This window comes from Panthera tigris, chromosome B4 (genome assembly GCF_018350195.1).
Source record: "Panthera tigris isolate Pti1 chromosome B4, P.tigris_Pti1_mat1.1, whole genome shotgun sequence".
NCBI lineage: Eukaryota > Metazoa > Chordata > Mammalia > Carnivora > Felidae > Panthera > Panthera tigris.
In genome coordinates this window covers 74,801,347-74,815,140 of record NC_056666.1, presented here as the reverse complement: position 1 = coordinate 74,815,140, position 13,794 = coordinate 74,801,347, and the positions used below count along the sequence as shown (strand labels likewise).

Sequence of the window (13,794 nt, the reverse complement as noted above, 5' to 3'; positions counted from 1 at the left end):
ATGCCAGTGAATATTAAATAAATTTAAACAGAGAATGAAGCCTCAATATAGATTATGATTAAAATCCAGAATTTAATTGATTTCAACAGCACCCAATAAAGATAATAACTTGTTGATAATATCCACGGACAGAAAATCCCAAAGGGTGAAAACAAAAACAAAAACGAAACAAAAACAAAAACTGGGGAAGGATATTGAAGGGGCCGAGGGAGGAGGAAGATTGTTAAAGTAAAATAAATTTGTAATCTTTTGTGGGAGGTGTCAACATTTTTTTTTTTAATTTTTTTTTTTAAACGTTTTTATTTATTCTTGAGACAGAGAGAGACAGAGCATGAACGGGGGAGGGTCACAGAGAGAGGGAGACACAGAATCTGAAACAGGCTCCAGGCTCTGAGCTGTCAGCACAGAGCCCGACGCGGGGCTCGAACTCACGGACCGTGAGATCATGACCTGAGCCGAAGTCAGACACTCAACCGACCGAGCCACCCAGGCGCCCTGACATTTTTTTTTTAAAGTTGAACTTCAATGGGTATTGAGGAGGGCACCTTTTGGGGTGAGCACTGGGTGTTGTATGGAAACCAATCTGACAATAAATTTCGTATTAAAAAAATAAAGTTGAGCTTCATAAACACAGATTTAAGATGAGCTTAAAATTATAAAGCAGATGGGGCGCCTGGGTGGCACAGTCGGTTAAGCGTCCGACTTCAGCCAGGTCACGATCTCGCACTCTGTGAGTTCGAGCCCCGCGTCAGGCTCTGGGCTGATGGCTCCGAGCCTGGAGCCTGTTTCAGATTCTGTGTCTCCCTCTCTCTCTGCCCCTCCCCCGTTCATGCTCTGTCTCCCTCTGTCCCAAAAATAAATAAAAAACGTTGAAAAAAAATTTTTTTAAAAAATTATAAAGTGGAAGTAAGATTGTCTAAATGTTATGGAGGGCAATAAAATGGATAAATCTTTAACAAGGTAGATCAGTAGGACAAAAAATAATAAGGGTGACAAGATAAAGTACGTTACGGATTAATTCAGGAGACACAACATCGAATCACGAGCTCTACGAAGGAAGTGGTGCTGTGGTATAAAGGAGCAGAAGAAAAAACAGACCTTTATAAGCCACAGAGATAAACTAGATATAATTTCATGTATTTTACTTTTTGTTGTTGGGAGAGCCAGGGAGAGGACGGTACAGGGCTCCCTTCAAGTTAGTGGTCAAGAATTGTCCTTTCAAAAAAAAATTTTTTTTTAATGTTTATTTATTTTTGAGAGAAACAGAATGTGAGTCAGGGAAGGGCTGGGGCACACAGAATGCAAAGTGAGCCCCGGGCTCTGTGCCGACAGCACAGAGCCTGACGTGGGTCTTGAACTCGTGAACTGCGAGATTGTGACCTGAGCCAAAGTCAGAGGCTTTAACCAACCAACCAGCCACCCAGGCACCGCAGAGTTCTTCTACCTGAGGTTCAAGCAGACGGCAAAACAAATTTCTCTCCTGCACTCTGCGTCCTTGTTCACTACCTAAAATAGTGTAGGTATTTCTCCACTGTCCTTCTCACAGCCGCCTTCACCTCTACGTTCTTTAGGCTGTAGATGAGGGGATTCAGCAAGGGCGTGACTGCACTGTACTGCAAGGAGGAGAGCAAATCCAGGGAGGAACCCGAGGTGGGCATAAGATAGCGAATCAAACCTGAGCCAAAGAACAGGATCACTGCGATGAGGTGGGAGGAGCAGGTGGAGAAGGCCTTGCTTCTGCCTGAGGTGGAGCTGATGCTCAGGATGGTGGAGACAATACGGGTGTAGGAAAAGAAGATTGGGAGGAAGGTTCCCAGCCCATGCAGTAAGGTGGAGCAGATCAAGATGTCAATATTGATGGAAATATCAGAGCAAGACAGAGGGAAGAGGGAGGGCAGCTCACAGGTGTAGTGGTGGATGGTTTGGGCCTCACAGAAGTCCAGGTTAATAGCCAAAAGCACAATGATGACTGAATTGAGGGAAGCCAGGCCCCATGAGGCCAGCACCAGCCTCACACAGAGCTGGCTGCTCATCACCTGGCCGTAGAGCAGAGGGTGGCAGATGGCGGCATAGCGGTCATAGGCCATCACCGAGAGCAGAAAGGCTTCAGTCCCTGCGGTGAGAAACACGAAGAACACCTGAGCCAGGCAGCCCTCTACTGAGATGGTTTTCTTCTCAGACAGAAGGTCCTTCAGTAGCTTGGGCACAGTGACAGAAGAGAAGCAGAGGTCCAGGAAGGACAGGTTACTCAGGAAGAAGTACATGGGCGTGTGGAGGCGGGAATCGGTCCTGATCACCAGCAGCAGCATCAGATTCCCCATCATGGTCAGGAGGTAAATCCCCAGGAAGAGCCCGAAGAGCAGAGCCTGGATGTGGGGGTCGTCGGACAGCCCCGTGAGAATAAACTCGGTGATGATGCTGTGGTTCCTCCAGGCCATTTGTGGAGGGGATTTCCCTGGAATAGAATAGAAATAGCGATGAGATCTGTCTCCTTCAGGTCATCACCCCTCTTACCATACATCCCTTGAAGCTGCCCTTACTGCATCTCAGGAAAAGTTTTTATCCTGTTTTGTTATCAGCGATCCTACGTCACAGTCTTTGCGTACTTCAGAGAATCTTCTGCCCCTTCCATTAGGGATTTCACTGGACCAATGAATAGCTTTGGTTCACCTACACATTCATAGTATTTAGATTCTACCAATTCTTCTTAGACTTTAGAAATCGTCAAAAATCTAGCACATATCTGAGTGGTTTTCTAAACCTTCTTTCTTCAATGTCTCAACCACAAGTTTTTGGTTCAAAATCATCCAGTGATTCCCTACCAGAGTTGATATCCATTAGGCACAGTAGGTCCAGTGCCTAGGGCCCCAGTTGTTACATGGCTGATGAAAACATTTTAAATTTCTTTTAAGATCAGAAGAATCTGCATTCTATTCATCTTTATAACGCAACATTTCAATATCTCTTTGTATGGAAAGAAAAGGAGCCTAGGGAGGCAAAAGTGCCTGGAACCATGAAAGTCATAATGTGTCCTTGCTCTCTACTTATGAACAGAGCATTTAACTTTAGTAAGACTTTATTAAATACAGAGCATTTTTTTAATCACTATCTCAATTGTTTCAAGGCAATTCTGTAAAATTTGATAAGGAATTATTAGCCATGGGGCAAGGAATTTTATCCCCATTTTTACGTGAGAGAAGTCTGATATTAAGGGGTATTTTGTAATGTCAAGTTGACAACAAATAGAAGTAAAAATAGGAGAAGTAGAAGTAAATTACATTATTTTTTTTTCCTAATTATCAGCCCAATGTCTAGGCTTAGTGCACAGTGATAAGGAACACTTTTCTTATTCAGATGCTTCAAATTCTTCTTCATCTGCCCTTAAACTCGTGGCCATTTTGGCTGCTTTAGACACCAGAAAGGTCTATTTGTTTCTGTGTCTTTGCTCACATTCTTTTTCGTATGTTCTCCTGTTAAGCCCACTGACCCAGACTCTCCTGGGTCTTCCAGTGTCATCTGTAAACCTGCTTTTTGCTTCTAGCCTGTCCTGACTGCCCAGCTCTCTGTTCAAATCACTGGGACACTTGCTCTCAGGTGCCTTATGGCATAGTCTGAACTGTGTGTCTTGTCTCATGTTAGACAGCGATCTCAGTTTTCCCCTCCCGATTGTGAGCTCCTTGAGAATATAGATCACAACCTGACAACAACAATCACAAATCAGCATTTCTCTGGCTCTTGCCTGCCCGTTGGCTTCTGATTACCTCTCAGATTTCTGTCCGATTATTTTGGAAGCCTCTCCACGTCATCTCCCGCGTGCCTTAGAAAAAAACCTCTGGACTATCCTCAGCACAGTCTCCTCCCGGACTCCAGCGGCCCCCACAGCGCTAGCGCCCGGCAGAAGTCCTGCTGACATTGCTGCCCCCCAGCGTCGCCAGGCTGCCCACTCACGCTGCGTGGAGGCCACCGCGGCTGAATTTCCAGGATGCTGTTATCTACCCAGAGCACACCGCCTCACGCCGCAGCCGCTCCTGCGGTCTCATTTTTGTAGAATCCACAGCATTGTTGCCACCATTGCAAGAAGCTGCTTGTAATTTATTGTGGATGTATCATTCTTTTATTGCCCCCTGCGGGTCAGAGTGAAGAGTCTTATGATTTTCTTTTAAGTGTTTCTTGCATCCGCTTGCTCTAGGGATCAGCTGTGTAACCAAGAGGACCAGATGGTGAGCAATTTATGTTAATCGTGATACTAAGAATCATTTTGAACCCTAGCTTCTCAGACTACATCCTATGCGAAGATTCCTTCCTCAGTTGGACGTCTGAGGCTAATTTAGCAGTATTCTGTTTTTGTCTGTCAGTCCACAGTCCGATCCCATAGTGGGCTTTTGTCTTCACAGAAATATTTAATCTTACCGATTCAGGGAGCCCTGCTTCTGACCCTTTCAGCTCTGCAGCCATCTTATGACTAGGTGCTAACTCGCATCATGAAAAGCTTAAATTCTGATCCCATTAACAAATCCATCAGCCCCACTTGAGTCCATCTTAGACCCAAGTCTGGGTTACCTGTGTGCCAGGACAGAGAGGGCAATGTTCACCTCTGTGTGCCTGCAGGACACTAGCTTCGGTCCAGGGGTGGTGAAGCATAACTGGAGAAGTTACTTCTGAGGATCCTGCATGGATAAAATTGTAGATACTGCAGTAAGTGAACACTGTATCTTGAATCCATACAAGCAAAGTAAAATGATACGTGGAAGCCATCTTCCCAAAGATTCCTGTATTTCAAAATATTTAGGGATATGGCTACCCTGGAAATCGCTTGCCTTCTTCCGCTTTCACTCATAAGGGGGACCTGGCTACAGTGTCCGCTGGGGCTTCAAGCTCTCTCATCTGAAGAAGCGTAGCATTTATGGAGAATCCTTTTCTGTCCTGCCCGACACCCACGTTTTTTATGGAAGAAGGCAACAGCGACTTCTCTTGTGTGATTTCAAGTTGTCACAAAGGCATCTCCCTCCCCTTCACAATCCCTCAGCAGCACCCCAGATTGATGCCTCAGACTTCTTTAATGACCAGGAACAATTAATCCCAGATCAATGAAGCATAAAAGTAAAGCAGACCAGCAGTTACTCTTGGGAAGGGAAGCTTCCATCCTGAGATGTGGCAGACGGACACCAGAGTTAGAACATGGATTGTGGGCAGGAGTGGACAGGGGGGCTGGTCATGGAGGGATGGGAGATGTAGAAGGAGGATTTCAGCAGTGTCTTGGATAAACGCCTGTGTTGCCATTTTGCCAACACAGATGCCTCATACCCACCAGATACCTGGTCATTCGATCGATTTCTCTTACAAAGAGATGAGAGAGGATATTGGGTATGTTTATGAGTTTATGGCTCTCAGGAGGTTAACTGTTGCAGGGGGACCTCCACAACGAGGAAAAAAGCCTACTGTGCTTCTAACTGTTGTGCTGAGCAAGCAGGAAAATAAGTGCCTCTGACAGTCCACCTTTCTCTCTGATACCCTCATTTCATTCCAGGTGTTTGCTTTTTGTAATCCTTTGGGGTCCTGAAGCATGAGAGGGATTTATTCCTAGACTTTACTTTTTATTTTTTTTAAACATTTTTAAAAGAGTTTATTTATTTATTTTTGAGAGAGCACAAGCAGGGAAAGGGCGAGAGAAAAGAGAGAGAGAGAGGCGAATCTGAAGCAGGCTCCAGGCTCTGAGCTGTCAGCACAGAGCCCAACATGGGGCTTGAACTCACAAGCCATGACATCATGACCTGAGCTGAAGTTGGACGCTTAACCAACTGAGCCACCCAGGCGCCCCTATGCCCAGACTTTAAAGTGTCACTTCCTTAGTGTGAAGCAGGGAGGGAGGGAAGGTGTCTAGGGCAGCTGGTACAGATGCGTCATTCAGAGAAGCAGAGATATCAGAGTCCCATCTGGGGAGATGGTCCGCCAAGGAGTAAGATGTTCCCCCCTCTAGCTTAGGGACAAGGAACGGGTGGAGCAGACACCTCAGACTTTAGGACAGATGGAAGGGATCGTGGGGTGGAGAGGGGGGAGAGGAAAAGCAGCAGAATTGAAACATACACAGCACTTTACAGGCAGAAAAACAGGGGGGCCACCAGAAAACCAGATGAGATATTACCATTCCCCTGGCTTTTCTTGGAAGAGGCAACTCCACATGTTCTGTCTTCCCGATCACAAGCAGACTCTTGGTAGGTAAGTCCCGATAACAGAACCCCCGCCGCAAGCGTCTCTTTGCAGAGTATAGAGCCTTTTCTCTTTGCTGTCAGTGAGTGAGGGAAATTAGAATGGCTCGAGCTCTGGAAGCACTGGATACATCACAGAATCAGGACTATTCTCCAGAACACCTTAACCTAGAGTGGGGTCATGCTTCAATGCAGGCTGCTGTATGGAAAGACAGGGACGGTTCTTTTTAAAGAAGCTCCTGTTCTGAACAACAGGCACACATTCCATGGATACCTTCTCACATGATCTCAGGTGCAGTAACGTGCCTGGTGTTCATTTATTTCCTCTGAGCTCCTGAATACTCTCTGAGAGCATCACCTAAAGAAAGAACAATCTAATAGAACCAGTCGGAAGGCCATCTGTACTTAGGGAGCTGCGGGGCTGGGTCGGGCCCCCAGAGGAAGCTGGGCCGCTGCCCTGTATTCCCTGAAGTCCCAGTCTGAAGCCGAGCTCGGGCCTCACTAACCGCAGTTCGCACTTAACTAGAAAGGTGAATTGAGTAGGAGGCACAGAGGTTCTCTCCAGGGCAGTATTTCAAGTTTCTGAGCTGAGGGAATTATTGAAAGCCTAGAAAAGACTATTATTAGGCTTGGGGTGGGAGTGGGGGTGTTGAAAAACAAGAGACTAAGAAAGAGATTTGAAGAAAAACTGCTGGAAAATGGACATTTCCCCCATGGCATCATTGGCCTGAGAAAGCCCGTAGAAAGTGTTGAGGGAGGTGAGCTGTGACACATTACCGCCTGAACTGCAACTCATTTCCAGCGGACATCGCAGTTTTCCTCATTCCTCCGACAGGATCGTCCGTTATAATAGTTAAACGGAAGGCTATAACTCCACCTTGGGAATATTATTCAGCCCTAAGTTTCTAGTGTTTCTATTTTAAGCACATACTGAATTTTGAAAGGAGTTTATTAAAGAATGGTAATTGAAGTATGTAATGAATTGTTTTTAGTAAGTCCTACAGAGGGTCTTTGAAATGTCTGAAGTCAAAATTTTGTATTTCTGATTTAAGGCAGAGAAGCGTCATCAGCATTTATTGGGGCTCACATATAAGTAACAAACACGGAGGGCACGTTACCCTTCACCATTGGTGGAGGATGCCACGGAGTCCGTGGTCCCTGTGGAGCTGTACTCCTCCTGCCAGACCATCCGTGTGGACCCTTGGCTCGCCTCAGTGTACAGATGGGCCCGGGCAGGGCCAGGAGGGGGTAGATGGGTGATGAGAGGGCCCTACTCACCCCACTTGCTCTGTGCCCACACGGCTCCCCTGGCTCCTGGGTGGCATGACTGAAATTGCCACAGAAACAACGGGTGGAAATTAAGATGGACACACTAGTGTTTCAGCAAGGCTCGGCTTTAAACTTTAAACTCCTCCTCATTCTTGAAACCTCCCCGTCCCCTTCACTTGTTTTTCTGTGGAATCCTTTGTTCAGGACCTCAGTATCGATGTTGACATCCCGCTGACCTCAGTATATACTTAGGGGACTGGTCGGCTGGTGCCAGCCCCAGTCATGAGACCATGGCTGGAAGAAGACATGATGAACGTGGCTGGCTCCGTGTCCCAGATTTGTATCGAAGCTGCCATATTCTGTATTTTCCTAGAAACCCCTCAGCCCTTTACCCCTGGATGGGCTTGCAGTCTTGGAGGCATGAGCCTGCAGCAGCTTCCTTCGCCTGGCAAAGTAATACCTATCTTCCTTCTTCACACCCAAACTCTCTTCGCCTTACATATCTCTGCTCCAGAGCACAGAGGTCGGTTTTCACTAACATGAGACATGTTACATGTACAGCTCCCAGATGCCCATATGCGGCTTCCAAACACTTCTCCAGGGTGGGTAGTGCTCCTGGAGGGTGCTCCCCAAGGGACAGGGAGGACGGGCCCTGTGGGGGCAACTAGACAGGACAGAACAGATGGACACACGCATGTCCCTGATTCCGGGCAGCCGCGGTCCTGCCCAGAGTGGTGCCTGTGACCCAGCAACCCTAACACCCTAACACATCGTGAGGGCCAGGAACTGGAAGGGCAGGGCTCCCTGACCACTGGGTGTGTGTGTGCCCCTGTGTGAGTGGTTATGCTGGGTGTCTGGGGGACAGGGAGGTCTGGACGGCCCACCCTGAGTTCTCTGCTCCCATCTCCAGGCTGGTCATGTGAAGCAGTCATGGCTGGGCTGGATTCACAAGTGGTGGGGCACATAGGCATCATTCTGCAGACATGGTAAATGGGCCCAGGCTGGTGAGTGGGCAGGAATGGTCTCCTTTGGGGCCCCCATCTTTGTGGTTACTGGTTTGTTTGTTTGTTTGTTTTTTTTTTAACGTTTATTCATTTTTGAGAGAGAGAGAGTGAGAGCAAGCATGAAAGGGGGAGGGGCAGAGAGAGAGGGAGACACAGAATCCCAAGTAGGCTCCAGGCTCTGAGCTGTCAGCAGAGCGTCTGACGCAGGGCTCGAATTCACGAACTGTGGGATCATGACCTGAGCTGAAGTCAGGTGCTCAACTGACTGAGCCACCCAGGCACCCCTGTGTTTATTTTTATTTATTGATTTTCTAACTGTCTAGAACCTGTCTAGAACTGTCTAGTACCTATGTTCCAGGTACTGGAACACATCTTCCAGTACCTGTCTATAGTCAACTTTGGAGGGACTCAGGGCAGGCTTCCTGGAGGAGGCATCTGTGCCAGGGCCTCTGAGTAGTGGGTGCCTTGGCCGTCATGTTGCAGGAGTGTGGAATGCTCTAGGGCCGGAGTGGGGCAAGGTATGGATGACTATTCCAGTGGTGTTCCTGGGTGGCCAGGAGGACAGCCAGAGACCAGCACACCTGCAGCCGTCTGCCTGTAGCCCTTTGTCTCTCTTGGGCCCCAGTAAATGTCATCCTCTGAGCAAGGTTAAATCTGGACTTCACTGAATGCTTAATATGTGACAGCATGTCAGCAAAAAACCCAAACCAAAACAAAAAAACTCAGTTCTGGGAAGCAAATAGTACTCCTTGTAATTAAGGCCAATTTAGTATGATTTTTGTGGTGTTTGGAAAGCGTCGATCCTTGACTGGCATGGCATCTGTAAACTATGAAGGTAAATAAGGTAAGAGGCAGTTTAGGACTTGACGTGATTGGGTGAGAGGTGGACCAGCTGATGGAGTGGTAGCAGTTTGGCTCAGCCCTGTTGGGAGACAAGGAAAAGGGGGGCGTAAGTGAGTGGCATTGCATCTTCTCGAGCCCCCCATTAATCCAAAGAAGCTCTACTTTGATCACTTTTATTTGTTTATGTTTTTATGTAGGATTTAAAAAAGAATATAGTCAGGGCTAAAAGAGGTTTGAAAACATTCTATCTGGTTTAGCCCTTTATTTTATTTTTGAGTTTTTATTTAAATTCCAGTTAGTTAACATACTGTGTAATATTAGGTTCAGGTGTCTAATACGGCGATTCAGCGCTTCAGTACAACACCTGGTGCTCATCACAAGTGCACTCCTTAATCCCCATCACCTATTTCACCCATCCCCCCACCCCACCCCTCTGATAACCACAAGTTTGTTCTCTATAGTTGAGAGTCTGTTTCTTGCTTTGTCTCTCTCTTCCCCCACCCTATGTTTTTTTTTTAATGGTTGTTTCTTAAATTCCACATATGAGTGAAAGCATATGGTATTTGTCTTTCTCTGTCTGACTTATTTCACCTAGCATAATACTCTCTAGCTCCGTCCATGTCATTGCAAGTGGCAAGTTTTCATTCTTTTTTATGGCTGAGTAATAGTCCATGATAATATACACCAACCTCTTCTTTATCTGTTCATCAGTCGATAGACACTTGGGCTCTTTCCGTAATTTGGCTATTGTAGATAATGCTGCTATAAACATCAGGGCACATGTATTCCTTAGAGTTAGTATTTAAAGTTTTTTCAAATGTTTATTTTTGAGAGGGAGAAAGAGAGAGAGGCTGAAAGAGAGTGAGACACAGAATCTGAAGCAGGCTCCGGGCTCTGAGCTGTCAGCACAGAGCCCCCCACGGGGTTCGAACTGACAACCCGTGAGATCATGACCTGAGCTGAAGTTGGATGCTTAACCGACTGAGCCACTCACACACCCCTAGGATTAGTATTTTTGTATTCTTTGTAGCCTTTCATTTTAAATGAGAAAATGAAAGTGACTTGTATCAGATGAGACAGTTGGTGGCAAAGCATCATGAGGTTCACGTAATAAGTTTTTGTGATACTCACAATTTAATTTATGCCACCAGTCAGATGCAACAAACAGAAGGACTATGAGAGTTTCACACTTATTAATGAAAAAAGTGCATGGGGATAACATAATGGAGGATAGATTTCATGGAGTGCTTGGTTCATAGTAAGTATTTTAATAAGCATTTATTATGCAAAAGTATGAATAAATGTACTCTATTTTGTATATGTTGCATTTTAAATGTGTGTATAGTGGTAGGATGTGTTGCTCAATGGTCAGGAGATTAGTTTGGACTTCAGATTAGGGGGTCAAAACCATATGAGTTTTATTCACCATAGAGGTGAATAAAATAATGCCAGGAAAGAATGTATATAGAAAGAGAAGTTTCCCAAGGTCAGAATTGTGGGAATAACATCATTTATAGAAGTAGTCAGGAAGTGGACACGACAAATAGACTGAGGTGAAGTTTTCTTTAGATCCAGGAGTGACATCCAGAGGATCCAAATCAAATTACCAGCGAAAGAAAAGGCTCATCAGTACTGTCAAACTTCATTGGTTACTGATGGGAGAGACTGAAGGACTTGAAAGCACCAGTCCAAGGATCATCCCTCAAGAATAAATCCTTTGATTTACATGAATTTCTTCCGATGTTCCCAATCAAGATTGTGTAAGTACCCATCCTCTCAGCTCTAGAAGTACCCTCTACTCAGTCTGCAATCAAAATTACATCATTGAAATATAGTTACCTGTTTATATATCTGTTATTCTTCTTTATTCATCTTTGTACCTTGACAGTGTTAGTTGGTGAACTATATATATATATATATATATATATATATATATACACACACACATACATATATATTTTTTTAAATGTTTTTTAATGTGTATCACTTTTTTGAGAGGGGGGCAGAGAGAGAGGGAGAGAGAGAATCCCAAGTAGTTTCTGTGCTGTCAGTGCAAAGCCCAATGTAGGGCTCAATCCCACAAACCGTGAGATCATGATCTGAGCCAAAATCAAGAGTCGAATGCTCAACCGACTAAGCCACCCCAGTGTTCCTGTGAAACTATATTTTGTGAATAGATGCACACGAGTTTAAAGATAAGAAGATATAAGGCTGAGGACAACAGTGTTGGAGAATAACTATTTTTTTTTAAGGTGGGATGAAATAGCATGTTAAAATATTTGTACCTATGGAAAGTGTTTATACCTATAGGTATAGTTTATGCCTATAGAGCAGACGAAGTTAAGAATGCAGAATAAAATGGTAAACAATGATGAAGCAAGGTCCAGGGAAAGGTGGCAAAAGATTCACAGAACCCAATACACACACACACACACACACACACACACACACACACACACACACACACTGCAGGTATAGAAGGCGTCCTTATAGACTATTTCACTGGCACTAAAAGAAAGCGTTAAAGTCATGTGCAGATATAGGTAGAATTTTGAGTATGGAAGAAATGATTAAGTGATTCTCTGTCAAGTGTAAAGGAAGGTCATCTACTACAATTTTCTTGTTATATTTAAGGAGGAAGGAGACTATTCATTCTGAAGGTCAAACTATGTTTGAAGCAGAAGCAGAATTCCATGGAGGTTAATGTCCTGGATACAGAAATGGGGAAAGTAGTGGGGCCTGTAGATGCAATGAAAGAACAAGCTGGCAAGACATTGAAGGCACAGACACAAGAGCTGCTAAATCGATGTACAGAAATAACTAAAATGAAGCTTTTGTGGGGTGATCGTCATGGACAGAAAGAAGGGATGGACTGAAGAACTTGAGTGTTTAGAAAGCGGTGCTGCAGGTGAAAAAGTGAGGGAGCTGTGAGGACAGACGATTTCCATCAGAGGTTAGAGACAACAGCGGTGGAACCATTCAGATAAGATGAATGGTCGGATCTTGAGGGTCACTTTATTTGTACAAGTTGAGCAATGGTGACTTAGGGTAGACATTATAAGGAATTTGAGATCAGGTTACCAACATTAATGCTGAAGTTGGCTATTATGACATTGGGAGTGAACGGGAACCTAACACTAGAGGGCAGTACCAACGGGAGGAGGAAAAGGACAGTGGGTAGATCAAAACGGTGGAGGCAAAAAAAAAAGTGTGTGTTTTAGGGATGACCTCCCAACCTGTGGACTTCAGTGCACCTGAAGTGTAGTAGCCCAAGCTCTGTTCTCTGATAGGCCCATTACCTGGGTGTAGACTGTCTTAATGCACAAGTCCCTCGGTCCTAGTGATTAGTGTAGGAAGGGGGATTGGACTTAACTGGCCTAATATGAAGTTTTTCTATTTGAACCTCCCATATCTCTATATTCAATTTTTTTCTCCATTTTTTTCTCTCACTACCTGTGAGTGCAGCCACGTCTTTTTCTCATTGTTAAAAATGTCTTCAACCTCGACACACCTTCTTGTTATTTTCCTCTTTCATTCTCTAAAACACCTTGAGAATGTGGTGTGAACTTATTACTTGTTTAAATGTGTTCTCTTTATTCAACACACTGAAGTCTGGCTTCTACCCACCACCACAGCCACTGATACTGATTTTACACATTTATGGAAGAGAATATTTCAGAGCATGAGAAACCAGTCAGTATGTGTAGACTGCCCAGGTTTAAATTGGTCCAAACCAGTTCTCCTTAAGACTAATCACTGAAAAGCCCATTTATATAAATGTGCATTTGCCTAAAATCTCTACTAGCAAATTAAATTTCACAAAGGAGGGATAGCTCAATTGCTCTGGGGACTTGACCAATTCTTATTGCTGTTTGTCTATTTTTTTTGCCTTTTAGTGTATTCAGGATTTTAAAATCCAACACCTCTTAATGCAATAGACAAGCAAATACTGTAGATACTTGTAAGCAGCAAGGACATACAAACAGACAATTGTCATGCAAACAGGCTCCCCAAGGTCATGCAAATAGATAATTGTAAGTAGCAAAGCTGAAGGTGACGTCATCTAGAGAACATTCCTTTGTAAATTGAGAGACAAAAATTACAGCACTTCTTGTTCTTTTGCCTGATAAGGAAAGCAAAACAGAAGTGCAAGGAGATTGAAGTTAACCACCTCCTCACCAGGATTGAAGACTAAGTATTTTAAGTTTTCAGCATTTAGAATGGTTTCATTTATGTAAAGTTCAAGGACGGACTAAAGTAATAGTTTTCCTTCTTTTAGCTTTGGTCTGTGTTTTATAAGACCATGATGACTAGAACTGAAGCTGCCTGGGCAAGTGTTTAGGGCCAGCCTCAGCCTATGGATAGTTAAACTGTCAGCTAAAAATGCCTGGGTCTGGGTGAGCTTCCTACAATTCCCCTTTTCCAAATGAATTTTATGACTGGGCAGCCCTTGTGGTTCTTGTGATGATTGC

At 44.6% G+C, this 13,794-nt stretch overlaps 1 protein-coding gene across 1 annotated transcript; it reads right to left on the bottom strand.

The window, feature by feature from the left end:
* Positions 1 to 1,502: 1,502 nt before the first annotated feature.
* On the bottom strand, positions 1,503 to 3,992 carry LOC102961141 (olfactory receptor 8S1-like). The gene is made up of 2 exons (XM_007073077.2): positions 3,762 to 3,992; positions 1,503 to 2,455 (listed from the first exon to the last, which is right to left on the bottom strand). The coding sequence occupies exon 2, from the start codon at positions 2,436 to 2,438 to the stop codon at positions 1,503 to 1,505; it is 936 nt and encodes a 311-aa protein (XP_007073139.2). The 5' UTR covers positions 2,439 to 2,455; positions 3,762 to 3,992.
* Positions 3,993 to 13,794: the final 9,802 nt, after the last annotated feature.